General features: G+C 45.1%; 1 protein-coding gene across 1 annotated transcript; it reads right to left on the bottom strand.

The window, feature by feature from the left end:
* Positions 1 to 5310: 5310 nt before the first annotated feature.
* Positions 5311 to 21161, bottom strand: LOC130072351 (E3 ubiquitin-protein ligase TRIM39-like). Its single transcript, XM_056237422.1, has 7 exons — positions 21036 to 21161; positions 19845 to 20407; positions 15615 to 15704; positions 14986 to 15219; positions 13075 to 13225; positions 5971 to 5997; positions 5311 to 5852 (listed from the first exon to the last, which is right to left on the bottom strand). Exons 2-7 carry the CDS (start codon positions 20403 to 20405, stop codon positions 5317 to 5319), a joined length of 1599 nt encoding a protein of 532 aa, XP_056093397.1. The 5' UTR covers positions 20406 to 20407; positions 21036 to 21161; the 3' UTR covers positions 5311 to 5316.
* Between the last annotated feature and the right edge of the window lie 3892 nt (positions 21162 to 25053).

Below are 25053 nucleotides of genomic sequence, written 5' to 3'. Positions count from 1 at the left end.
CCTGCAGCCACACCAGGCGTGTAAAAGAGACAGGCGTCTATTTGGGACTCGGCTATTATTTGAAGTTTTACGGTATGTTACACCAGTAACCAGAGATGTTCTCTTTCATAGGTTCACTCAACGCTGCGTAGCTAAGAAGCAGTGTATTTGTAGGCTGCTGTATCACGTGCCGTTTGAACTGACGCGCTACAGCGATCTGTCACATTTCAAAGAGCCAAAACGTTATTTATTGTGTGAATCTCGTAAAAATATTGACAGAATCTGACAGCTGTGGATTTGTTCCATATCAAAAGTAACCTTCCCTGTCTTGTCTGTCGGTGTCCTCTTTGTCCGCGATTTTTCTCTGTGTGAGAGCGTGTGAAAAGGGTCAATTGTGTGAGTCTCACGGTCAATGCGTGAGAGTTGGCAGCTCTGCTAGTAATCTCTATTAATCTCCAGTATAATTACATTGTTTGATACAATATTGTTTTATTTGATATTATGTAAATGTGTAAAATGTAATGTAAAAATTTGTATTTTATATTGGTTTTATTATTAACATATGTTACTTGTATTTATATTGTTTAAAGATTTAAGTTAATATTGTGTCCAGTTTGGCCCTGTAAATAAAAGGGTATTATTTTTTGATAAAGTGTGTGCGGTTTCGTTTTCTTAAGTACCGTTTCAAGAACCGTTTAAGCACCGGAACCGTTTAAAAAATACCGAGTAGGTACTGGAATCGGATAAAACCCAACCGATACCCAACCCTACTCACGGTCGACTGCCGCCACACATAATAAAACAAAACATCAAATAAAATGCAGGCCTGGTCCTCTCTCTCTCTCCACTGCCTCGTCCTGCTCGCCACATACATGTTTGTATTTTTGAGAGAATAATGTTTATGGTATAAAAAAAAAAAAAAAAATTAAGTTTCTGAAATAAGGCCACAAAACACATACTAAATATCTGTCCACAAGACTTTTGACTAATGGATGTTGTCGTCTAGAGTTTTTGTTTCAAAACCATAGCAAACGTAAATTTCTTACTGAAGTTAATGTTTCATCTCTGTTTTTTTTTTTATTTTTTATTTTTTAAATGAGACAAATCTGATATTATTTTACTCTTATATCTGTTATTTAACAGTTGAGATAGTTCTGTAATGCTGATCTAACCAGCAGAAGACACTCGCCGGGTTTAAATCCCAGTTGTGCCGGCGGGGCATGTTGTCACACTGCGTTACAATGTGTCCCTATTAGAACTATGATATTCTATTCTAGACTTTTATGAATTCTATTGAGAAACCATGTGAAAAATGTGAATAAAGACTGAGAGTCAATGTTCAGATAGTATTAGTTATTATTATGTTTTGAACTATGCTGTATAGCTGTGTTTTGATGTGTGTTTGTTGTCAAACTCAAAAATACATTTATTTTTAATTATTTTAAAAAGCCATTGCTTTATTTGAAAAAGTTAATAATTGTATTTTATTGACAAAATATTTGAGTTTGTCTTGTAATTTTTTTTATTAGATCAGATAACATTTTAATCGGTCATATGGTCATGTTACAATGGGGCATGTTGTCACATTTCACTTCCATTCTTTCGGGGTAAATCAAGAAAAAAAAGATACACTGTATTAATGAAACAAAACCACATAATGTTACATGTGTGTCCTGTGTTTCCCCCCGTCATTGTGATTTGGTTGAGTCCTGTGTTAGTTTTCCCGCTCCTCGTTAGTTCTCAGTTCCTTCACCTGTCTACCTGTCATTATCAGTTCATTTGCCCCAGCTGTGTCTTGTTCTCATTATCCGTTCTAAGTGTATTTATACCCTGTGTTCTCCCTCACTCCTTGTCGGTTCTCGTTTATGTAACGTTTGTGTATGGTGTGTTGCTGTTTCCCGTGATCCTTGTTTTGTTTGAGTAAATTATATTTGAATTGGACCTGTTGACTGCTGCCTCTTCCTCTGCCTGCACCACACCCGTAACAGAAGAACCGACCACAAAAATGGACGACCAGATGGAGGCTTTCCTCTTTGACCAAAATGGGGCCTCACTGGAGGAATTCACAGAGGTATATCTTCACCTGCACCAGGACGTATACTGGGAGGAAGATTTCCTTAAACAGCGGTTCTGGAGAGGTTTGGATGATCCCTTAGCCCAGATACTGTTGCTCGATGACCTACATCTACCATTCTCGGAGTTTCTGGACAGGGCGCTTTGGGTCTGTGGTTCATCCCTCACGGTAACATCAGTCCAGCCAGAGACCGTCCAGCCAGAGACCGTCCGTTCAGAGCAGCCTGCACCGCAGCTTCACGTCGCCTGCCCGCCAGAGCCTGAGCCCGTCGCCTGCCCGCCAGAGCCTGAGCCCGTCGCCTGCCCGCCAGAGCCTGAGCCCGTCGCCTGCCCGTTAGAGACTGTGCACACCACACGTAAGTCCACTCAAGAGGAGACTGCATTGATGGTGATGTCTACGGCGATTTTGTGTGTGTGGGCTACACACACATCAGTTCTGGCCCATGCATCCAGTCCTCCCGAGCCTTCTCCGCTGGTTCCGTCCAGCCCAGCCGAGCCTTCACAGCCGGTTCCATCCAGCCCAGCCAAGCCCGCACCACTGGTTCCGTCCAGCCCAGCCAAGCCCGCACCGCTGGTTCCGTCCAGCCTAGCCAAGCCCTCATCGCTGGTTCCGTCCAGCCCAGCCAAGCCCGCACAGCTGGTCACGTCCAGCCCTGCCGAGCCTGAGCTTCCCTGCAGCCCTGCCGAGCCTGAGCTTCCCTGCAGCCCTGCCGAGCCTGAGCTTCCCTGCAGCCCTGCCGAGCCTGAGCTTCCCTGCAGCCCTGCCGAGCCTGAGCTTCCCTGCAGCCCTGCCGAGCCTGAGCTTCCCTGCAGCCCTGCCGAGCCTGAGCTTCCCTGCAGCCCTGCCGAGCCTGAGCTTCCCTGCAGCCCTGCCGAGCCTGAGCTTCCCTGCAGCCCTGCCGAGCCTGAGCTTCCCTGCAGCCCTGCCGAGCCTGAGCTTCCCTGCACGCCTGCCGAGCCGGAGCTTCCCTGCACGCCTGCCGAGCCGGAGCTTCCCCGCACGCCTGCCGAGCCGGAGCTTCCCCGCACGCCTGCCGAGCCGGAGCTTCCCTGCGCGTCTGCCGAGCCAGAGCCTTCTCCGCTGGTCCCGTCCAGTCCTCCCGAGCCTTCTCCGCTGGTTCCGTCCAGCCCAGCCGAGCCTTCACAGCCGGTTCCATCCAGCCCAGCCAAGCCCGCACCACTGGTTCCGTCCAGCCCAGCCAAGCCCGCACCGCTGGTTCCGTCCAGCCTAGCCAAGCCCTCATCGCTGGTTCCGTCCAGCCCAGCCAAGCCCGCACAGCTGGTCACGTCCAGCCCTGCCGAGCCTGAGCTTCCCTGCAGCCCTGCCGAGCCTGAGCTTCCCTGCAGCCCTGCCGAGCCTGAGCTTCCCTGCAGCCCTGCCGAGCCTGAGCTTCCCTGCAGCCCTGCCGAGCCTGAGCTTCCCTGCAGCCCTGCCGAGCCTGAGCTTCCCTGCAGCCCTGCCGAGCCTGAGCTTCCCTGCAGCCCTGCCGAGCCTGAGCTTCCCTGCAGCCCTGCCGAGCCTGAGCTTCCCTGCAGCCCTGCCGAGCCTGAGCTTCCCTGCAGCCCTGCCGAGCCTGAGCTTCCCTGCAGCCCTGCCGAGCCTGAGCTTCCCTGCACGCCTGCCGAGCCGGAGCTTCCCTGCACGCCTGCCGAGCCGGAGCTTCCCTGCACGCCTGCCGAGCCGGAGCTTCCCCGCACGCCTGCCGAGCCGGAGCTTCCCTGCGCGTCTGCCGAGCCAGAGCCTTCTCCGCTGGTCCCGTCCAGTCCTCCCGAGCCTTCTCCGCTGGTCCCGTCCAGTCCTCCCGAGCCTTCTCTGCTGGTCCCGTCCAGTCCTCCCGAGCCTTCTCCGCTGGTCCCGTCCAGTCCTCCCGTGCCTTCTCCGCTGGTCCCGTCCAGTTCCCCCAAGCCTGTCTCTGAACCCGTCACTCCCCCCAAGAAAATTTTGGGGGGGGGGATATAAGCCACCCTGGCCACCTGAAGTGGCCTCTCCACCCTGGCCACCTGAAGTGGCCTCTCCACCCTGGCCACCTGAAGTGGCCTCTCCACCCTGGCCACCTGAAGTGGCCTCTCCACCCTGGCCACCTGAAGTGGCCTCTCCACCCTGGCCACCCGAGGGAAAGTCTCCACCCTGGCCTCCTGCACGTCCTGCTCCGCCCTGGCCTCCTGCACGTCCTGCTCCGCCCTGGCCTCCTGCACGTCCTGCTCCGCCCTGGCCTCCTGCATGTCCTGCTCCGCCCTGGAGGCTTCCTGCTCAGGGTAGGCCACGCCCTCGTCAGCCTCCAGGGCGCCCGCCCCCCCACCCCTATTGAAGTTATACGGCGCGAGGACGCGCCTTTTTGGAGGGGGCGTTATGTTACATGTGTGTCCTGTGTTTCCCCCCGTCATTGTGATTTGGTTGAGTCCTGTGTTAGTTTTCCCGCTCCTCGTTAGTTCTCAGTTCCTTCACCTGTCTACCTGTCATTATCAGTTCATTTGCCCCAGCTGTGTCTTGTTCTCATTATCCGTTCTAAGTGTATTTATACCCTGTGTTCTCCCTCACTCCTTGTCGGTTCTCGTTTATGTAACGTTTGTGTATGGTGTGTTGCTGTTTCCCGTGATCCTTGTTTTGTTTGAGTAAATTATATTTGAATTGGACCTGTTGACTGCTGCCTCTTCCTCTGCCTGCACCACACCCGTAACACATAATTGGTTGACATGGTTGACAAAAAAGACATGTGTGAAATTAATGTGGTAAAAAATGTGGATTTACACAAACTGAGAAAGTCAGAAAGTGTTGGGTTGTGCCCGCTCTATATCAGTTAAAGAATTGAACTCTTGTCTTTATTCACATGAACCAAGAACCTCAACATTTCACCAGTAATTCAGTGTTAACAGCTGGAGAGAAGAGAGAGAAAACGGCTTCAGAAAGTTTTGTAGAAACACTGGAAAGTTTGTAAATTTTGCATTTTGAAGAATTTCACCATATAATATGAAAGCATATTATGTAAAATTTCATAGTAGATTTAAAAAGCAAAGTATTAATGTAAGACAAACGAAATATATAGATGTGTAACAAATTAGCCATTTACACGTATATAACACACAAATATTTCATTTAAGTTCATTTTTAAGGGCCTGAATATACATTTCATTTTGTCCGCTTGAATTACATATCATTTTCCTAATAGTTGTAAGTTAAAACTTATTAATTGTGGTTATTGCAAATTCTTTTTTTTTTGGTTTTTATTTAGATATTCTAAAAACAGCACATCCATTTTGTTCATTTCATCTGACAGGAGTGATGATCAGTGGGTTTGAGTTTTTACCTTTATTATTAAGAGATGGGTGGAAAAATGGATAGAGTTTGTCAGTGAAAGTCTGAGCAGTGAAAGAGTAGAGATGAGATCTGGACTCCACGTTATAAAAAGAGACCAGACCCTCCTCATAATCCACAAACACACCAACCTTCTTAGGTTTCACTCTCAGAGATAAAGAGACAGGTGAACTTTCACAAGCTTCATAATGATCCTTATTCCTTAGAGCCACAGTCCAGAATCCCTCCTCAGGACTGAGTGTGATCTCCCCCTTCCTGTTAATGGATTCTCTGATCACTCCTAAAGTCCACCGAGTCTTTCCCTTCACCTGCACCTCATAGTAAAATCTCCCTGAACTGAATCCCTCCTTTGCCAGAACACAATCCATATCAAATCTCTTTGGGTTTTCTGGGACGTCCTGCTTAACGTCTCCACGAGTGACTTGTTTTCCATCATCAGACAGGATGAGATGTGGATCCGCTGTATCAGGATCCAGAGTCACATCCACTGAGAGAGATCAGACATTATCAATCAACTTCAGAACACACATTTTCAGATATATAATACAGATTATAAACAATGTATTGCAAGTGTATTGAAGAAAATGGTGTCAGTCACACTGTACCTGCAAACTTCTGCACAAACTTCAACCCTGTGGACACAGATGACAATATAATGATGAATTATTTATAGCAGTAATTTCAGATTAACAGTGAGTTTCTCTACTGGCAGCATCAGTGGCATGAGGACATTTCACTCATAAAACCAAGAGATACACTTTCCTCATTTTTAAGGAAACTTAAGCAGTTTTTAAGGATGTGAATTGAGGAACCGAATAAGCTGATTAAATTAAGGAGAGAAGGATACCTATTTATTTTTAGAGAATAAGTTAAATTATGCAGTTTTATTTAGAGACAGCATGCTTTGCATATGTCTGGAAATGGAGAGTAAATATTGAAATGAAGTGTTATTTTATGTGTTTTTGAGTGAAGGGAAACATCTGTTAATGTTTAATGTTCAGTTGTGTTTGACATGTGAACGAGTTTCTGTTATGTTGAAGTTTTGATCGTCACCATTGTGCAGAAGAGTAGAGCTTATAGGTTGTGAATAACTGCATGTACTAATAATATGTTGCTTTGTTCAATAGCTTTGCTGATGCCAGTGCAGTAACACGTTTGTTTCTTATACTGTGCTGAACATCACACAGTCTTTTACTTGTACAACATAACTTAAAGTCAAGTCAAGTCACCTTTATTTATATAGCGCTTTTACAATACAGATTGTATCAAAGTGGCTTTACAGAGATAACAGGAAAATAATGCAACAAAGTTTGTTTCTAGAAGAAAATAGCATCACAGTCCAGCTTAAGTAACGTTCAGAAATGGTTCATTTTTGTTGTAAAAAGTTATTAATTTAGTTGATTTATATGTAGCCACTCTGGAGAAAACCGTGATGTCATCGTCCAGCTCAGTTCAGTTCTCATATAATGGTGTCAATGCAGGAGATCAATAATATTGTTGAATATTAAATGTTATATTTAATTAATAATTAAATGTCCCCAACTAAGCAAGCCAAAAGCCAAAGGCGACAAAGACAAAAAGCCGACAGTGGCGATGAACCAAAACTCCATCAGTGACAGAATGGAGAGAGAAAAGCCTTTGGAGAAACCAGACTCACTGTCAAATACAACACAAGTCCAATTCAAACACGTCATTTCCGTTCACTAAAAATCACACACTTCTGAGAGTCAACTTAAATTAAAAAAGCACATTTCACAAAGAAAGTATTAAATTCATTGTGTCATATATATTAAATAATTTAGGAGATTTTACATTATTTATTCAGATAGATTTCATTAAAGAAATCACGCCTTAAAAACTATATATCATGTGTAATATTGTTACTATAATTTTTTTAAATAGCATGTAACAAATTTTACAGTGATATGTATTAGTGTTTGTTCATGAATAGTTACATCATACCAATTACATGTCTCTAAAGTAAGTTAAAGTAATATTGCAATAACTGGTTATAACAGTTGAAGTTTGGATATAACGTACTCGGATATAACGTACTCTAGAGAGGGAACGAGTACTGCGTAATATCTTACGCTAGGGGAAAACCTCTTTTCCTCGACATATTGAAGCCAAAAAATTATCCTTAATTTTGTATTAATGCAAAATGCATTGCAACAGCAAGCAGACATAGGCAAGGCGGCTTAGCGTGCCTATTGGCTGGCCTGTGGCAATTGCAGCAGCCTATCGAGAGAGGCCATTTAGTGACAGTCCAATGAGGGCGCTTCGCGCCCATTGCGTCACGCTCCCGCTGAAGCGGCCGTGGCCTAGCCTTATAAATACGGCTCGATGGGCTGATATACTCTGGTTTTCATCGCTGAAGCGAACCAGCATACTGCATGCACGGCAAGATACGCAGTACTCGTTCCCTCTCTAGAGAGAACCGAGGTTACGTTAGTAACCGAGTACGTTCTCTTACGAGAGGTTCTCTTGTACTGCGTAATATCTTACGCTAGGGGAACACAATGCAAAACGTCGTGCGTGCTGGGATCCGACACCAAAGTCCCAAGGGCACGTGCCCGGGGCTCATATAGTGCACAATCCCCAGAGACTCACACAGAGTCTGAGAAGAGAGGCTGGAAGCATCATTCTCAATATCTTTTAGCATCCAAAGTAGCTAGTCATTTAAGTGTTCCACACAGTCAGGGTGAAGCGCTCAGCCTGAACTGCGCAAAAAATCACAGGTTTAATTGCCCATGTTAGCTTTAGTCGGCCGCGAGCTGTGCTCAAGCGGATGTAGTATTCTGAGCCGAAGTTCGGGGCAGATAATACTTATTTATAAAGCTTGGCCTGTAAGGTTGGAACTTCCAGGTTATAAAACCTGATAAATGTAGACGGGGAGGCCCAGCCTGGGAGGATCCTGGAAGGATTCAGCCTCTTAGCTCCCCTGAGGAAGCGGATGACCAGAACATTTTCCCCAGTGACCGGCCAATCGCGGGTTCTGTGAACGCCGCTATAGCCGCCACATAAACTTTGAGCGTGGATGGGGTTCTGCCCTTATCCAGTAGCTCTTGAAGGAAGGAAGAACTTCCTTAATCCCGCAGTCAGGAGGTGAAAAGCTATGTGCTTTGCACCATCCAGAGAACACCGACCATTTTGAGGCATAGAGTCGCCTGGTAGACGGTGCTCTAGCCTGTGTGATCGTGTTCAGCACTCCCTCGGGGAGGTTTGGGGGTACCCGTTGATGGCCCATGCGTGCAGGGACCAGTGCTCCGGGTAAGGATGCCAGATTAAACCCCTGGCCTGGGAGAGGAGGTCTTTCCTCATCGGTATAGGCCAAGGGGCAGTGCTCGTCAGCTGCATCAGGACTGGAAACCATGCTTGGTACGTCCAGAGCGGCACCACAGGGAGCACTGAGCATCCGTTTTCCCTTATTCGTTCCAACACCTGAGGCAGGAGCAAAATGGGGGGAAAAACATAGAGGGGGCAGCGGGGCCAGATGTGGGCCAGCGCATCCCTGCTCTTGGAGAAAAACTTCAGCATTGAGCGTTCTCTTGAGACGCGAACAGGTCTACCTGTGCTCTGCGTAATGTGAATGACCAGGCACATGTGAGCGCAGATTGTGCTGAGCCCAGACCAGGAGGCGTTCCGTCATCCTGTAAAGGTTTCGGGAACTGGCGCTGCCCTGGTGGTTTATGTAGGCTACCACTGACATGTTGTCCGAGCGGACCAAGACGTGGTGACCTCTTATTCGGGGACAGAAGCGCCTCAGCGCATGATCGACTGCCGTCAATTCTAGACAGTTGATGTGTAGGAGCTTCTCTCGTTCTGACCATAGGGCGTAGAACGGTCTGCCTTCGTGCAGTGCTCCCCATCCCGAGGTGGAGGCGTCCGTGGACACCACCTGCACACTCGAGGAAGTCCCCAGGTTTACACCTGATTGGTACCAGTCGGTCACCTTCCAAGGTTTCAGAGCTGCGAGGCATTTCTGATTGACCCTGAGGAGAAACAGACCGGAGGCCCAAGCTCGAGACGGCACTCGTGCTTTCAGCCACCACTGGAGTGGGCGAATGCGAAGCAGACCCAGCTGGAGTACTGATGATGATGAGGCTATGAGGCCCAGCATTTTCTGAAATCTCTTGAGCGGGACTATAGTGCCGCAGCGGAGGGATTTCGTGAAGCGCTGAATGTTCAAGTATGCGCTCTGGCGATAGTCACGCTGTCATTGACAGCGAGTTCAGCTCTGTGCCCAGAAAGGATATTTCTTGGCTGGGGGACAGCGAGCTCTTCGCCCAATTTGACTGTGAGACCAAGATTCTCGAGGTGTTCGAGTAATATGGTCCTGTGTTCTATGAGCTCTGAATGAGATCGAGCTAGAATCAGCCAATCGTCCAAATAGTTCAAAACTCACATGCCCTGAAGTTTCAGGGGCACGAGAGCAGAGTCCATGCACATCGTAAATGTACGGGGTGCCAGGGACATGCCAAACGGTAGGACTGTGTATTGATATGCCTGGCCCTCGAAGGCGAATCTCAAAAATCGCCTGTGACGTGACGCTATTTGTATCTGGAAATAAGCGTCCTTCAGATCTATTGACATAAACCAGTCCCCTTGGCAAATGTGCGTGAGGATTTTGCTGGTTGTGAGCATTCTGAACCGGCGTTTCATAAGCGCTCTGTTCAGTTGTCTTAGATCTAAAATGGGTCTGAGACCCCCGTCTTTCTTGGTACCAGGAAATATCTGCTGTACAGACCCCCTTCGCTCTGAGCTTGAGATACGGGCTCTATTGCCCCTTTGCTCAGTAGTGTCGCTATTTCGGCTCGAACTAGATGTGCTACTTCCGTTTTCACCGTGGATTCGACACGCACCGTGTAACGGCAGGGGGCGTCGAGCGAACTGTAGCGAATAGCCTCTTTTTATAGTGTTCAGCACCCATTCTGATACCCCGGGAAGCTGTGCCCACGCTTTCGTGTGAATAGCTAGGGGTAGAATGAGATCTGGGCTCTGGCCGTGACATAGTGACGGCAAGGGAGCTCCGGCGTGCTGTAACGCAGACACTGTGTTTACAGTGTGTGAGGCGGGGGGCGCGCCGATCGCGGCGGGCAGCCTGGCCGCGCTCAAATCCCTTATAGCAGTTTGCTGAGGGAGAGAGAGCGGGGCGAGCCCCGTGGGGCTTAGCATGTCTGTGAGTGAATGTGGGCGCGGGACAGCGGGCACATTCACTGCACTGAAAACACCGTCGGCCTGAGCTGACTGAATGTGTGTTGGTTTCTTTTTTACACAAACCGTGGGACATGTGGTGTGTAGTGTTTGTGGGCACTGAGACGTGGGCACATTCACTACATTTAGTGCATAATCGACATGAGGCGATTTTGTTTGTGCGAGCCCTGCATTTTTTGGGCTGTGTTTGTGTGTAGAAATGAGCACTGGGTTGTGGGCATTTTTATTACACTCAAAACACCATCGGCTGTGGCCGGAATACCAGAAAATACACTGTTTATGTGATTTATCTGGGTCACTGTGGAAACGGCATTTGTGTGCAGGCAAGCGGGCCGTGGTACCGGCTTGCTGACTGCAAAATACACTGGAACAGTCGCATTTTCTGGAACTGAACGAGCGAAAAGTTTCGGTGGAAGTCTGGCCGCGGCGAGACTGAAAACCCCGTCGTTTTCCTAGGAGGCTTGGAAGACTTGCGTTGGTTTCGTTTTACAGAAACCGTGGTACATGCAGTGTGTAGTGTTTGTGGGCACTGGGTTGTGGGCACATTCACTACATTTAATGCACAATTGACATGCGTCGATTTCATTTGTGCGAGCCCTGTACCGTGGCGGGCAAGCGGGCCGTGGTACCGGCTTGTTTACTGCAAAATACACTGGAACAGTCGCATTTTCTGGAACTGAACGAGCGAAAAGTTTCGGTGGAAGTCTGGCCGCGGCGAGACTAAATTATTATCTGTTGCGAGAGCCGGGATCGAACACGGGTCTCTCGCACGAGCAGATGCCGGCATTTATTTGCAGGTGTGTGTGTTATACAACAGGCTCTTCGCTGCAATATTGACATTTTCAGCCGCTCAAACTAAGAGGAGCCGAGAAATGATTGAGAAATGGAGATTGGTCCGGCCTCGGCGGGACTAAACACACTCTTTCCTCATTTGCCGGTGACGCATGCCCACGGAAGGCGGGGTAGCTTTCTTATAACGTAAAGAAAGCTAGCCGCGGTTTAGGGAGCGTCATCACAGTTTTGTGTATGTCGGCGTTTATTTGCAGGCGTGCGTGTTATACAACAGGCTCGTTGCTGCAATATTGACATTTTCAGCCGCTCAAACTAAGAGGAGCTGAGAAATGTTTGAGAAATGGAGATTGGTCCAGCCTCGGCGGGACTAAAACACACTCTTTCCTCATTTTGCCGATGACGCGCGCCCGTGGGGGGCGGGGTAGCTTTCTTATAACGTAAAGAAAGCTAGCCGCAGTCTTGATGCTGGCCCGTTTCCCTGACGACTCGCGGACAGAAGGGGGGGAGGTCCACAAAGCTCGCCCAATCCTAACTGTCCGACGCCAGGATAGAGCAGCTGGCCTTCTCTACAGATGCAGCTATCTCGTCGTCATTAATGGCGGAAGCGGCGGCGCGCGGCGGCCGTTATCCGTCAGTGAGCGACTCGAGTGAAGCTGGTGAAGCTGGCGGGCGAACCGGCGAGCTTTCACGGGCTGGAGAAGGCTCTGGGACCCGCTGAGTACGGCGCTTACGGCGCGGCACTGTAGCGGGTGGAAGTGCAGTCTCGCTGAAGGATGCCAGGCGAGTCCTCAGAGTCACCATAGGCAATAGCTCGCAGTGAGGGCAGCCGCCGTCGGCGAGCGCGAGAGCTGCATGACCCTCTCCCAGGCAGGAAAAGCATATCACACTGCGGTCCCCGTCGCTGAGTGAGGATGGCATCTTTAAAAAGACGCGGCTCTTTTAGATAGACGTGTGAGTTGCGGGGCGAACACACACACACACAGAGCAGAGTAAAGGATATATAGTACGCCGGAGAGCGTAGCAGGAACGGCGGCTGTAGGCGGCGAGGTGAAGGCCAGCGACTTCAGTGCAGAGGCTCGTCCCGCAGAAAGCTGTCACGACGGCGCGGCTTCTCATTCTGGATCCAACGATGCATGAGCATCGCTGAAGAGATGAAAACCAGAGTATATCAGCCCATCGAGCCGTATTTATAAGGCTAGGCCACGGCCGCTTCAGCGGGAGCGTGACGCAATGGGCGCGAAGCGCCCTCATTGGACTGTCACTAAATGGCCTCTCTCGATAGGCTGCTGCAATTGCCACAGGCCAGCCAATAGGCACGCTAAGCCACCTTGCCTATGTCTGCTTGCTGTTGCAATGCGTTTTGCATTAATACAAAATTAAGGATAATTTTTTGGCTTCAATATCTCGAGGAAAAGAGGTTTTCCCCTAGCGTAAGATATTACGCAGTACGAGAGAACCTCTCGTAAGAGAACTTTACATAGACGTTTAGTAAGTGATTTTATCATACCAGTCTAATGCTAACATGGCAAGTTTAAGTTATGTTATTATTATATTTTTCAAACAGTGTGATCTTTTGCAGACTGAGATAAAATAATTGTGATGATCACCAACTTTTTATTCAACCCATAATATTCCTTGAAAAAAGTCATTTCTAAGTTAATTACAAAAAAAAAATCTATACACTGTATTTAATATTCACATACCAGTTTGACTGAGTTCTTCATTTAGAGTCTCATCTAGAGTTTTCTTCAGTTCAGTCAGAGCTATGAACAGAGAGTTCACATTCACATCAGAGTCAATCCTGATCTCAGTCCTGTTCTTGGTGTGTGGACGAGTGTACAGGGATGAGTTCATCTACAGCAGGAGAGAGAGAACACTGTTAAATATGAGCATTATTTTTAAAGCAGTAAATTCAATATGTTTTACACAGGAGCTTTCTAACACAGTCGAGGCAAAACCTCTGTATGGATACGGATGATATCACCGAACTTCCTCTAGTTGAATGATTACATGAAGAATTGCTTATATTTTCTCTACGTTTCTGAAATATTTATATATGCAAATGAAATGAAACATTGTCTAATTGAATATGCACTGATTTGATTAAATATCCAGAACAGAAATCTGAATATTGAATAAAGCCAGGTTCAACATTCTTGTTCAACAAAGTTTGGTGTGTGTAAAGCTGCAGACGTGGAGATTTCTGAATGAGGGTTATTTTAGTTAACTGAAACTAAAACCACACACACACACACTTTTCCCTGGTTTCCCCCACAATTCAAAGACAGCAACATTTCTCATTTTCATTAAGTGTAACTTGGCGTCCTAAAATAACTGAAATTACAACCTTTAATAAAAAATTATAAAAACTATAGACATTTAAAACATAAAAAAAATGTATACAAATGTCAAAAAACAACTAAAAATAAAATGAAAGTGGAAAATACTAAAATATTAAATAGAATATAAATAAAATAACTGCTTAGGAGAAAAACGTAATGACTGACAGCTGAACATAATCAGTAATCAAGGAGACTAACTAGGATGCAATTAAGACTAAACTGAACTCAGGGTCTGTTTACATGACACCGTTTTCAGCTAAAAATGTTTTTAAAAAAATTATTTGTCTGGGATCTTGATTAATGCAAATTCCAATTGTTAGTTTGTGTCTCCATTTGGAGGATGTTTTGTCTTGTTCTGAGTATTTAAATAAATGTTGCAAAAGGCTCAGGGTGATTCTGTATCTGATCAGCTCGTAATGTTGAAGCTCTTCCAGACACTCAGCATTATGTATCTTTCAGATCTCAGGTATGCATATTTTACTCTTTATTTCTGAGCATTTTGTATTGTTTTGTATTGATTATCTTTGACATAATTATGTAATTGGCATTATAGATTTGCCTGAGATTATTGAACAGTAGATTGTTGTATCCATGTGTCCAGGCTTGAGTTTTACTAGATCTCAGGTTAGACTGAGCATGAAGCACATCAGGTGAGATGTCTGACTAACTGCTTGACTTTAGTTAAGTTGTTATATAGTTGTATTCAGGCTAGACAAAAATGCAATTTAAATAATAGCAAGCAACATTACTTCATAGTATTAGCCATAACCTCTGGTTATTGTTTGAGCTTTAACTAAGTTGTTATATAGGCGACTGTAGGGGATCAAACGGATTTACTATTTAAATAATGGCAAGCATGGGCGGCCTATTAAATATTTTTAGTCATAACCTCTGCTCTGACTAATGATCAGACTGGCGAGTTTGTGACCGTGAGATTCACGTTAACGGCCGGCGTGAGACTCTGAGCAACATTGGAATCCAAATGAACAAGTACAATCTAAAGTAAAGAGTTAAACAGAATAATAAAATATCTAGATAAATATAAATGACCAATAATCCATTGCCATTCCAACATAAATTCAAGGTCAAGATAAAATTGAGTCAGATAAAAGTGTAATTGAAATTAAATCACTTTGCGCACTAAAAAGACAGAACACTCTGTAAACCTTCAGACACACCATTGGACACCATCGTTGGGTCAATTTGGTGGACCTTAAAGAAAAGTGTTTGTCCTGTAATATTGTACATATTGACTGAGAGATGTTGACAGACCTGTATGAGATGGAGATGATCTTCAGTGTGTGAGAGCTGCTCCAGCTCAGTGTTTCTCCTCTTCAGCTCAGTGATTTCCTGATGTATCTCTTTAATGAGATCTTCAGCCTGTTTCTCTGCTGCTTTCTGCTGTTCCTCCATCATCTTCATCAGATCAGACTGACATCTCTCAATGGAGCGGATCAGATCAGTGAAGAGCTCAACATTGGAGGATTTCTCTTCCTCTGTGTTTCTCTGATGAATGAGAACAGTTATGTTTGTTAATCTATTCCATATTCACATATTATTCGACTTTTGCATAATCTTTTTTTTTTTTCTCCTTTTTGCTGCAAATCAGCGCACAGACAATTTGGATTGCAATCTTCTTGCAGGCTATAATTTTTAATAACAATTTCAGTCTCGGGCGAGAACTCACGCAAGCGTGATCTTGTGTTATTTCCTTATCGCTTCTCGCGTGTGTTTGGTTGTGAAACGTAGTTTGCGGACCAGACAGAAGTGGTTGTCGATTCTTTCTTTTGTAAAGTCATGCAATGTGACTAGGATAGTTAGAGAGTGAAATTGGGAGAGCGGGATCGGAAACGACTATGAGTGAAACGACCATATGAACTCGGGTTGATCGAAGCACAAACCTTTCTCAGCTCTACTGAGTGCTGGATCTCTTGAATCTTCTTCTTTTTGTCCTGGATCATCTGATGAATGTCTGTCTGTGTCTGAACCAGCTGATTCTACATACAGAGAAAAACATAGACACATTTACCACTGAATATAGCTTTCCAACTTCTGACTGTCTTATTTAGAAAAACAAAAACAAAACATTTAAAATATAGTTTTGAATCTTTTAATTCATGTCTGACAGTTTTGAGGGTAACAAAATTAGCTTTTATCAGATGTAATGGACTGAACTGATGTATTGGGATCTCGCCTGAGAGCCTTTGAGTGGTAACAGAACAGGTCAATGCACAATGTGAGTGAGATTTGCATTGCAAGCCAGTCTCCGCTTCCGGGTATATAAGGCAGCGTGCAAACTCATACATTAAGTTTTCTGCCGAGGAGCCAAGACGGGGTCCGGGCCGTTTCAGCGGAGGTACAGGAGTTGGAGCGATGCAATGTAAAGTCTCTATTCCCTCTTTCTGGGAACGGGGGTTACATTAGTAACCTAGACATTCCCTATCAATCATGTTCGATGCTACATCGGACTGAACTGACGTATTGGGATCCCTATGGAAAGTGCCACAACAGCTGCCTTGAGTAAGCCTCCTAGTCCCCCTGCACTTGTTGGGACAGAAGAAAGGAAAGGGCTTTGCACAGAGAATGTCAATCACTGGTGTTCCTTCTGACCCTATTCAGTGAAACTACTTGATAACACTGGGAAAGTGTGCCTATTCCAACCAGAAAGCAATGCTACAGAGACCACACCCAGCCCGTAGGCAGGTAACATGTGGAGTTACACATATAGACTGACCATTAGGGCAGTGCTACATATGGAATATCTCTGTGGTTGATCCCGCCTTGTTCAGGGGTGGAGTCAATAAGACACGGGCTCCCCAACAGGAAAGCAATACCGTGGAAGAATACACGTATGGTATAACCTTGGAGGGGAATCACAACATATAGGCATATAGTCTAGTATAGAGGCTGACAAACTGGGCATACACAAGTACTAGACCTGGCAAGGACGCTGGAGGAACTTCAAGTTTTAACTGTTGGGGGAACTCACCTGAAGAGCAGAATAGGCGCTCATATCTCGTCCTCAGAGGGGAATGGTGCAGCAAGCAAGACACAAAGCCAGCCTACCTGCATATTACCTGTTTGTACCCAACACACGGGAAGAAACTGGGTCCATTTCGGTGTTGTCCAGCCTGCAGCTCTGCATGTGTCTGCCAGATAGCAACTGCAACTAAGAGGAAGCAACCTTCCGTGTCGAGTGAGCTCTCACTCCAAGGGGGCACGGCTCGCCTTGGGATTGGTAAGTCAAGTAATTGTCATCCACTTTCCAGTGGGCCAACCTCTGCTTGGAGACATCCTTTCCATTCTGTTTCCATTGCAGACAAAGAGCTGTTCTGAGCTCTGAAGCTCTGTGATAGTTGGCCGGCCCGAATTTCAGGCACGCTTCGCTGACCGAAAATGCCTACAGGTCCCCCACCCTCTTAATGGATGTGAATGAAGTCAGAAGAACTGTCTTCAGTGACTGGATCTTGATCTTTACTGACTGCAAGGGCTCAAAAGATGCTCTCTGTAGGGCCGTTAAGACCAGAGAGAGGTCCCAAGAGAGGAAGAGGTTTGGCTGAGGTGGATTCAACCTCCTGACGCCTCTCAGGAACCTGATGACCAAGTCATGTTTCCCCAGAGACTTACCATCTACTGCGTTGTGATGTGCGCCGATAGCGGCAACATACACTTTCAGAGTGGAGGGAGACCACCTTCACTCCAACCCTTTTTGCAGGGCATCTACGGGGGTCTTCCCTGCGAGAAGAACACCAATCAACAAAGAGCATAAGCACGCTTTATAGAGGGGGCTCTAGCTGAAGTGATAGTGTCAACTACTGCTGGAGGTAGGCCACTTTAGTCCTCAACATCCTGTCCAGAGACTACACATGAAGGTCCAGAGGTCTGGACGCGGGTCCCCCATCCCGAAGAAAGCAGCTCCTTCCTCAGGGACAAGGAGGGGCTGTTTTGAGGAGCATGAGTTCTGGGAACCAGGTCCGGGTGGACCAGTAAGGTGCAACATGCTCCTCATCCTCCCTGACCTTGCACAGTGTCTGGGCGAGACGGATACTTGTGTAGGCCCCGGGGCCAGCTCTGTGCCAGTGTATCCATGCCGAGGGTCCCCTGGTCAGTGAATAAAACAACTGGCATTGGGTTGTCTCTGGAGGTGCAAACAGATCAACCTGAGCGACCCCGAAGCGTTCCCAAATAAGCTGGACCGTCCGGGGATGAAGTCTCCACTCTTCCCTGGACATGTGCTGTCGTGAGACAATTGCTGCATGATTGAGCACAGGGATGTGAATGGCACAAAGCAACCTGAGTCGCTTCTGACTCCATAGGAGGATATGATAGGCAAGTTGCGACATACGATGGGAGCGTAGACCACCTGTACGCAATAGTCGATGTGTTGTCCGTCCGGACCAGTAAATGTTTGCCCCGCAGCAACAGCAGAAACCGGCCAACAGTACGGCAACTCGAGTCAATTGAAATGCCACTGCAGTTGAGGTCTTGTCCAGGAACCCGAGGCTGCGTGGCCGTCGCATACAGCATCCAAACCCGTGCTGGAGGCATCTGTTGAGACAACAACATGCCTGAACACTTGTTCTAGGGAAACTCCTGCCTGTATAAAAACAAGGTCCAACCACAGGCTGAAAGTACGGTGACAGATCAGAGTGATTTCCATCTGTACCCGGTTGTCAAGCCAGTGCTGAAGTGGTCTCATATGAAGCAATCCGAGCGGCATTACTGCGGCTGCGGATGCCATATGTCCCTGGAGCCTCTTAAATTGTTTCAGTGGAACTGCTGTACTGCCCCTAAACATATTCAAGCAGTTCACCACTGATTCTACACACTCATTTGTGAGTTGCGCTGTCATGTCAACCAAGTCCAACTCCATACCGAGAAAAGAGATTCTCTGCATCGGGGAGAGTTCGGTCTTTTCCCAGTTGACCCGAAGACCCAAGCGGCTGAGGTGTCTGAGCACCAGGTCCCTATGTTTGCATAACTGATCTCGCGATTTTGGCCAGAATGAGCCAGTCGTCGAGATACGTCAAGATAACTATGTGTCCTTCAGGTTGAACGCTGCAAACCAATCTTGGTGGCGAACGCACGTGAGGATGCATTTCTAGATCAGCATCTTGAACGGAATCTTGTGAAGGGTCCGATTCAAGACGCGCCGATCCAAGATCGGTCTTAACCCATCACCTTTCTTGGGCACAATGAAGTACTGGCTGGAGGGACCAGCTCTATCGCGTCCTTTGTCAGTAAGACTGCAATCTCCGCATGCAGCACAGGAGCATAATTGTCTGCCACTGAGGTACTGAGGCTGTGGGGGTTGTAAGTTTGGTGGCACACTTACCTGGCTCCACAGTTCCCGTGAAGGAGAGGCTGGAGATGCGTGAGAAGGCATTGCGTTTTTTGTCGACTTCCTTCATCTCAGCCAGTTTTGGCCAGAGATGGCGTTCCTGGACCACTAGCGTGGACTGCGCGTCTGCCCAAGGGACAGCACAGGGAATTTCGTCGCCCTGAGGGCGAGGTCCGTCACTGTCCACAGCTCCTGCATCAACCCTGGGTCAAAACTACCCTCCTGCAGCTCTTTTAGTGCTTTGACCTCAGGAGGGCTATAGAGTGCAGGGCAGAGGCGGCCTGTCCAGCAGCGCTTTAAGCCTTGGCCGTGACTGCAGCCGAGAATGCACCGCAACTGCACGCTCCACCTGGGGGATCTCCATGTACCCTTTGGTCGCCCAGCCATCGGTAGTGAGAGCGGAGGAGGCAGCGGAACGGTTTCTGGCAGAAAAAGCGGGCAGCACAGTCGAATCTTCATCCCCAGAGGACTGAAGCCCACCCTCTGATGCAGAGATTGACATCCGGTTCTCTGCAGGACCCCCGAATGAGATGACGGATCCCCCAAGGGACCGCAGGGATTCACCCGGCAGGAGAGTCACACCAACAAAGGAACAACTCACTCACTGAACGATGATTGAAGAGCAGAGTGAAACAACATCTGCTCTGCTCCGAAGCAAAAGCTTAATGTGTGAGTTTGCACGCTGCCTTAAATAATTGAAAGCGGGAAGTGGATTGGCTTGTTCTGTTACTACTCGATTGTGATTGTGAAGCTGAATTTCATGGGGTGTCTAAAGTGCTTTGTTTGTAACTCTTGCCTTCTTCTCTCGACTCTCCTCCTCTATAGGAACAGTGTTGTGAGTCCTGTGTTCTCCTTCAGTGCAGGACAGACAAACACACGTCTGATCATCTCTACAGAACAGCTCCAGAGGTCTCTCGTGTTTCTGGCATATATAATCCTCCAGATTTTCAACAGCATTGATCAGTGTGTGTTTCTTTAGACGTGGGACTCTGTGATGAGGCTCCAGATGAGAGTCACAGTAAGAGCTTTGACACATCAGGCAGGTCTTCACAGCTTTCTGCTTTCTTTCATCACAGATGTCACAGAACACCTCAGATTCTTCTAGATTGAGCTTCTCCTTAAAATGTTGCACAACCTCTCTGAGTGTTGTATTAATCTTGAGATCAGGTGTTTTGCTGAATGTTTCTTTGCAGAGTGGACAGAAGCAGGTCTGTGTGTTCGGCCAGCACTTGATCAAGCAGGTTTTGCAGAAGTTGTGTCCACATGGAGTGGTGACTGGATCAGTGAACACTTCCAGACAGATGGAGCACTGGAGCTCCTCATTTAGAGATGGACCACTGGAGGATGCCATGGCTGAAAAGATAAGTAATGTCAATATATAAAGAGCAATTTTGATAATTATATTATAAGTAAGTTAGGCTATGGATGTTGCATGTTAAATACTATTATAACTTAAAACAACAAATTATGTACCACTGTTTATATCAGTCAAAAAATGTCTAACTCGCCTCCAACACTAACCCTAACCTCACTGAGCCTATAAGCTTAGCTTAACTCCTGGTCTGAGACTGCTGGTTTCGTTTTAGATGGGCTCTGTGACACTGCAGTTGGGTACTGTATTGAGTGATAGTAAAAACCTGAGGAAACTAAATACAGAAACTAGTAGCCACAGTACAGCAAATGTAACAGGTTATTACAACAACAATTTAATACCATCATAAGATCTTTTATAAAAGACCACACTGAAAAGGAGTGGAACTTTTTACAAACAAATCACTTACTAAATAAACATCTGTACACACCAAGTGTCATTTCTGTTTAATGGAGTTAGGATTTTCACTGAACTTGTTTATTCTGTCTGCAGTTCAAATACTTCCTGTTTCTGATATGTGACATGAACACAGACTTTAATTTTACAAACATTCTTATAGCCTACTGCGTCATGCTATTAAACTAGTGAACTTACATTTCCATCGCTTACCTGTGAGTGAATATCAGATTTGATCGTTAATTTCAGGGTTTCTGCAATGTTTTTTTGAAGAAGCTTCCAGTTCATTTGTTCAGTTTCACTTTCACTGAAGTCTTTATACACATGCAGTGATGTCATGTAGCTCCGCCCATAATCATAAATATGAAACTGTTCCTAATCCATCCATGCTGAGTGAGTGAACAGTGTAAGAAACACTGTGTAGTTTTTAGTTTCTTAATTTTTGAAGAAATATCAAGTTATCACAGTTTATACAGTTGAAGTTTGTTTGAAAGGCACACACTAAACATATGAGTCAGTGCAATTTGCCTTGATTTCCTGGATCGGTAAAACAATAAAACATATAAAGGCTTTCGAGTAGCTAAAATTAAATTATGAAGGCGTGGTAAAAAAAAAAAAAAAAAAGATTGTTAGTTGTTTTTAAAATCAGCCCCACACAGATAAAATGCTGACCGTTGTCTGGCCACTGTACGAGTGCACACGTCACGAATTACGATCCTGAAGCGCGAATCTCAGCCATTTAAATTTCAACCGATATTTTGCCGGTCCGTCTGAGGGAAATCTGATTTTACCCGCCGGTAAAAAACACTAAAGATAGAGCTCACTGGAGAATAAAATATCTATAAACATATTTCAAATATGCTAACAGTATAGTGTGCAGTGCTTTTTGTTTGCTCTGAAACGATGACTGAGAGCCCTGATTCCTCCAGAGATGACGGTGTTTTCTGGTCCATACACTGCCAATAGGTGGCGCTAATGCACTGTTTAGTAGTTTAATATCCACTGTAAATGAAACGAAGCAGCAGCAGCTCACTTTTGAAAGGAGTTCACACAGTGCTCACAGATTCAGAAGAAACCAGTAGAAGTTTGAGAATAGCTTGTTTAAAATGTAAACCTGTTAAATAGAGATAATATATTTCTGTCCATGCTGGATATTGATAGTTTCATCACAGAAATCTGTCAGCTGAAGAAAGAGAAGGTGGTAAAGATGATAGAGAGAGAAACTAAAGTGGTCAAGAGGTTTGTACAGGATGAAGATTCACTTCATCCTTAAATAACTGAATTACCTGAAACTCTGTTTGTTTGTCTTTCCCCAATTTTTCTTTTCTTTCTGCTGACTAATGAACTAATCAAATTGATTCATTTATTCGATTCTTCAAATTTCAAATATCTTGAAATATGACTGCAGATTTTGAGTGCAATGTTTATGGATCCTAAACATGTGATTTAGTGCCAGATTTTACATCCAGTCTGACAACAGTTTATTATTCTTTAAAATAGTGTCATCCAGAGGAACAGTTGTTATATAAATTAAAAAATATATATAATATAAAAATTATTTTTAAAATATACTTAAAAAATATTTTTTATATTTATAAAAAATATAAATATAAAAAAACAGAGTCTCTGGGTTCAGACTGTAACGCTGGAGAACAGCAGATGCTGCAGACGCCACTGAAGATGATGAAGATGAGGAGAGAAACCACAGCTGAGGAAGAACAGAGCGATGATGATGAAGATGAGGAGAGAAACCACTGCTGAGGAAGAACAGAGCGATGATGATGATGATTTTATTCCATCAGGTGTTTCTTCCTTTTATTACCTTTTCATAATATTTTACATTTGTAATTTCAGAACCTCTAACAAGAAAGATGGTTTCACTTGAGTCAAAGACAAAAATGTAAAAAAAACCTAAACGATTTATTTTTATAGTAGCTTCAAAAGTTCTCAGTCCCCTTTTAACATGTGCACTTTTTATTTGTGATAATTATGTTAATCTACAGCAGTTCTGCAAGGGAACTGACTCTGGGTTATGAAGCGCAGACATTTAACAACACATAACTTCCCAGAGAACTTTGTGGTGCTCAATTAATGCGCTCACACACTGTAAAACAAGACGTAAAAACACAATTCATGGCATCTCTATTTTTGTTCAAGATTCCCTTATTGGGTGACAGTAAAGTGCAACGTTCTTCTGCGACTTTGTCCTCTCGAAGGGGCTGTTCGACCAATACCAGTCTCGAGAGGCTCGTCCCCTTAGTAGATTTTCTGGGTGCGTGGAATATATCTCATTGGGTCCAGCTCACGATAGAAAAGGGTTACAGAATTCAGTTTGATTCTCATCCACCCAAGCTTCTAGGGGTCCTCCCTACGGTGTTGGACCCCGAGCAGGCTCTGGTCATGGAGCAAGAAGTTCAGACTCTTCTATGAAAGGAGGCTATAGAAAGAGTTCCTCCTCCTAACATGGTTTTACAGCCGATATTTCATTGTTCCAAAGAACGATGGAGGGTTGCGTCCTATTCTAGACCTGCGCCAACTAAATCGCACAGTTCTAAAGCTCAAGTTCAAAATGCTCAAACAGATCGTGTCACAGATCCTGTCCGAGGACTGGTTTGTCACGATAGACTTAAAGGATGCTTACTTTCACGTAGCCATCCATCCTTACCACGGGAAGTTCGAGTTCTTCCTTTCGGCCTAGGTTTATCGCCCCGCACTGGATAGAGCTCTGGCTCCTCTGAGACTCCAGGGCATTCGCGTGTTAAATTATATCAACGATTGGTTGATTCTAGCTCAATCCGAGCAGATGGTGGTTCGGCATCGACATGTCGTTCTTGCTCACATGAGAAAGTTTGGTTTGAGGCTCAACGCCAAAAAGAGTGTGCTCCTTCCAGCTCAAAGGACTGCTTTACAGGGGTTCGACTACGATACAGGCACGACTATCCACTGCTCATATAGCATCGATTCTCTCAGCCATAAATGGGGTAAAACCAGGCCAGTCACTCACTGTGAAACAGTTTCAGAGTCTATTGGGTAGGGCTGTGAATCTTTGGGTAGACAGCGAATCGATTCGATTCACGATTCAGAGGTTTTCGATTCAAGAACGATTTTTGCAAATCAGAACGATTCGATTCGATTAACAATGAAATTTGATCCGATTCGATTATTAATGATTCGATTCTGAAAATTTTAGTATACATCTGCATCTGACACAAAATACATTAAGGCAAGTAAACCAAGAAAAATAATATTACTTCTATGCACCATGAGTGCTTTTATTGTAAACATTGCATACATTTCCAGAACATTTAGGAAATACAGCAAAGTGTGTACATACAGCAAAGTGTGTACATACAGCAAAGTGTGTAAATAATACAGTAAAGTGTGTAAATTCAGTAAAGTGTGTAAATAATACAGTAAAGTGTGTAAATTCAGTAAAGTGTGTAAATAATACAGCAAATGGTGTAAATACAGCAAAGTGTGTAAATTCAGTAAAGTGTGTAAATAATACAGTAAAGTGTGTAAATTCAGTAAAGTGTGTCAATAATACAGCAAAGTGTGTAAATTCAGTAAAGTGTGTAAATAATACAGTAAAGTGTGTAAATTCAGTAAAGTGTGTAAATAATACAGTAAAGTGTGTAAATTCAGTAAAGTGTGTAAATAATACAGTAAAGTGTGTAAATTCAGTAAAGTGTGTAAATAATACAGTAAAGTGTGTAAATTCAGTAAAGTGTGTAAATAATACAGCAAATGGTGTAAATACAGCAAATGGTGTAAATACAGCAAAGTGTGTAAATTCAGTAAAGTGTGTAAATAATACAGTAAAGTGTGTAAATTCAGTAAAGTGTGTCAATAATACAGCAAAGTGTGTAAATTCAGTAAAGTGTGTAAATAATACAGTAAAGTGTGTAAATTCAGTAAAGTGTGTAAATAATACAGTAAAGTGTGTAAATTCAGCAAAGTGTGTAAATAATACAGTAAAGTGTGTAAATTCAGTAAAGTGTGTAAATAATACAGCCAAGTGTATAAATACAGCAAAGTGTGTAAATACAGCAAAGTGTGTAAATACAGCAAAGTGTGTGAATACAGCAAAGTGTGTGAATACAGCAAAGTGTGTGAATACAGCAAAGTGTGTACATACAGCAAAGTGTGTGAATACAGCAAAGTGTGTGAATACAGCAAAGTGCAACTGGCAGTAATACCACACAGAGTGCGATTAAAACTTAGTGGTGAG

This window comes from Rhinichthys klamathensis, unplaced genomic scaffold (assembly GCF_029890125.1).
Source record: "Rhinichthys klamathensis goyatoka isolate OS25496 unplaced genomic scaffold, OSU_Roscu_1.1 h1tg000486l_1, whole genome shotgun sequence".
In the NCBI taxonomy this organism is placed as follows: domain Eukaryota; kingdom Metazoa; phylum Chordata; class Actinopteri; order Cypriniformes; family Leuciscidae; genus Rhinichthys; species Rhinichthys klamathensis.
This window is presented reverse-complemented; position numbering and strand designations above follow the sequence as displayed.

Excerpts from the sequence above, each read along its gene's own strand:
- LOC130072351 (XM_056237422.1), bottom strand. The coding sequence starts at position 20,405 with ATGGCATCCTCCAGTGGTCCATCTCTAAATGAGGAGCTCCAGTGCTCC. Across the intron at positions 5,998-13,074 it reads TGAAGAACTCAGTCAAACTG|GGTTGAAGTTTGTGCAGAAG; the intron begins GTATGTGAATAT and ends CTGTGTCCACAG. Across the intron at positions 5,853-5,970 it reads GTTTGTGCAGAAGTTTGCAG|TGGATGTGACTCTGGATCCT; the intron begins GTACAGTGTGAC and ends GATCTCTCTCAG.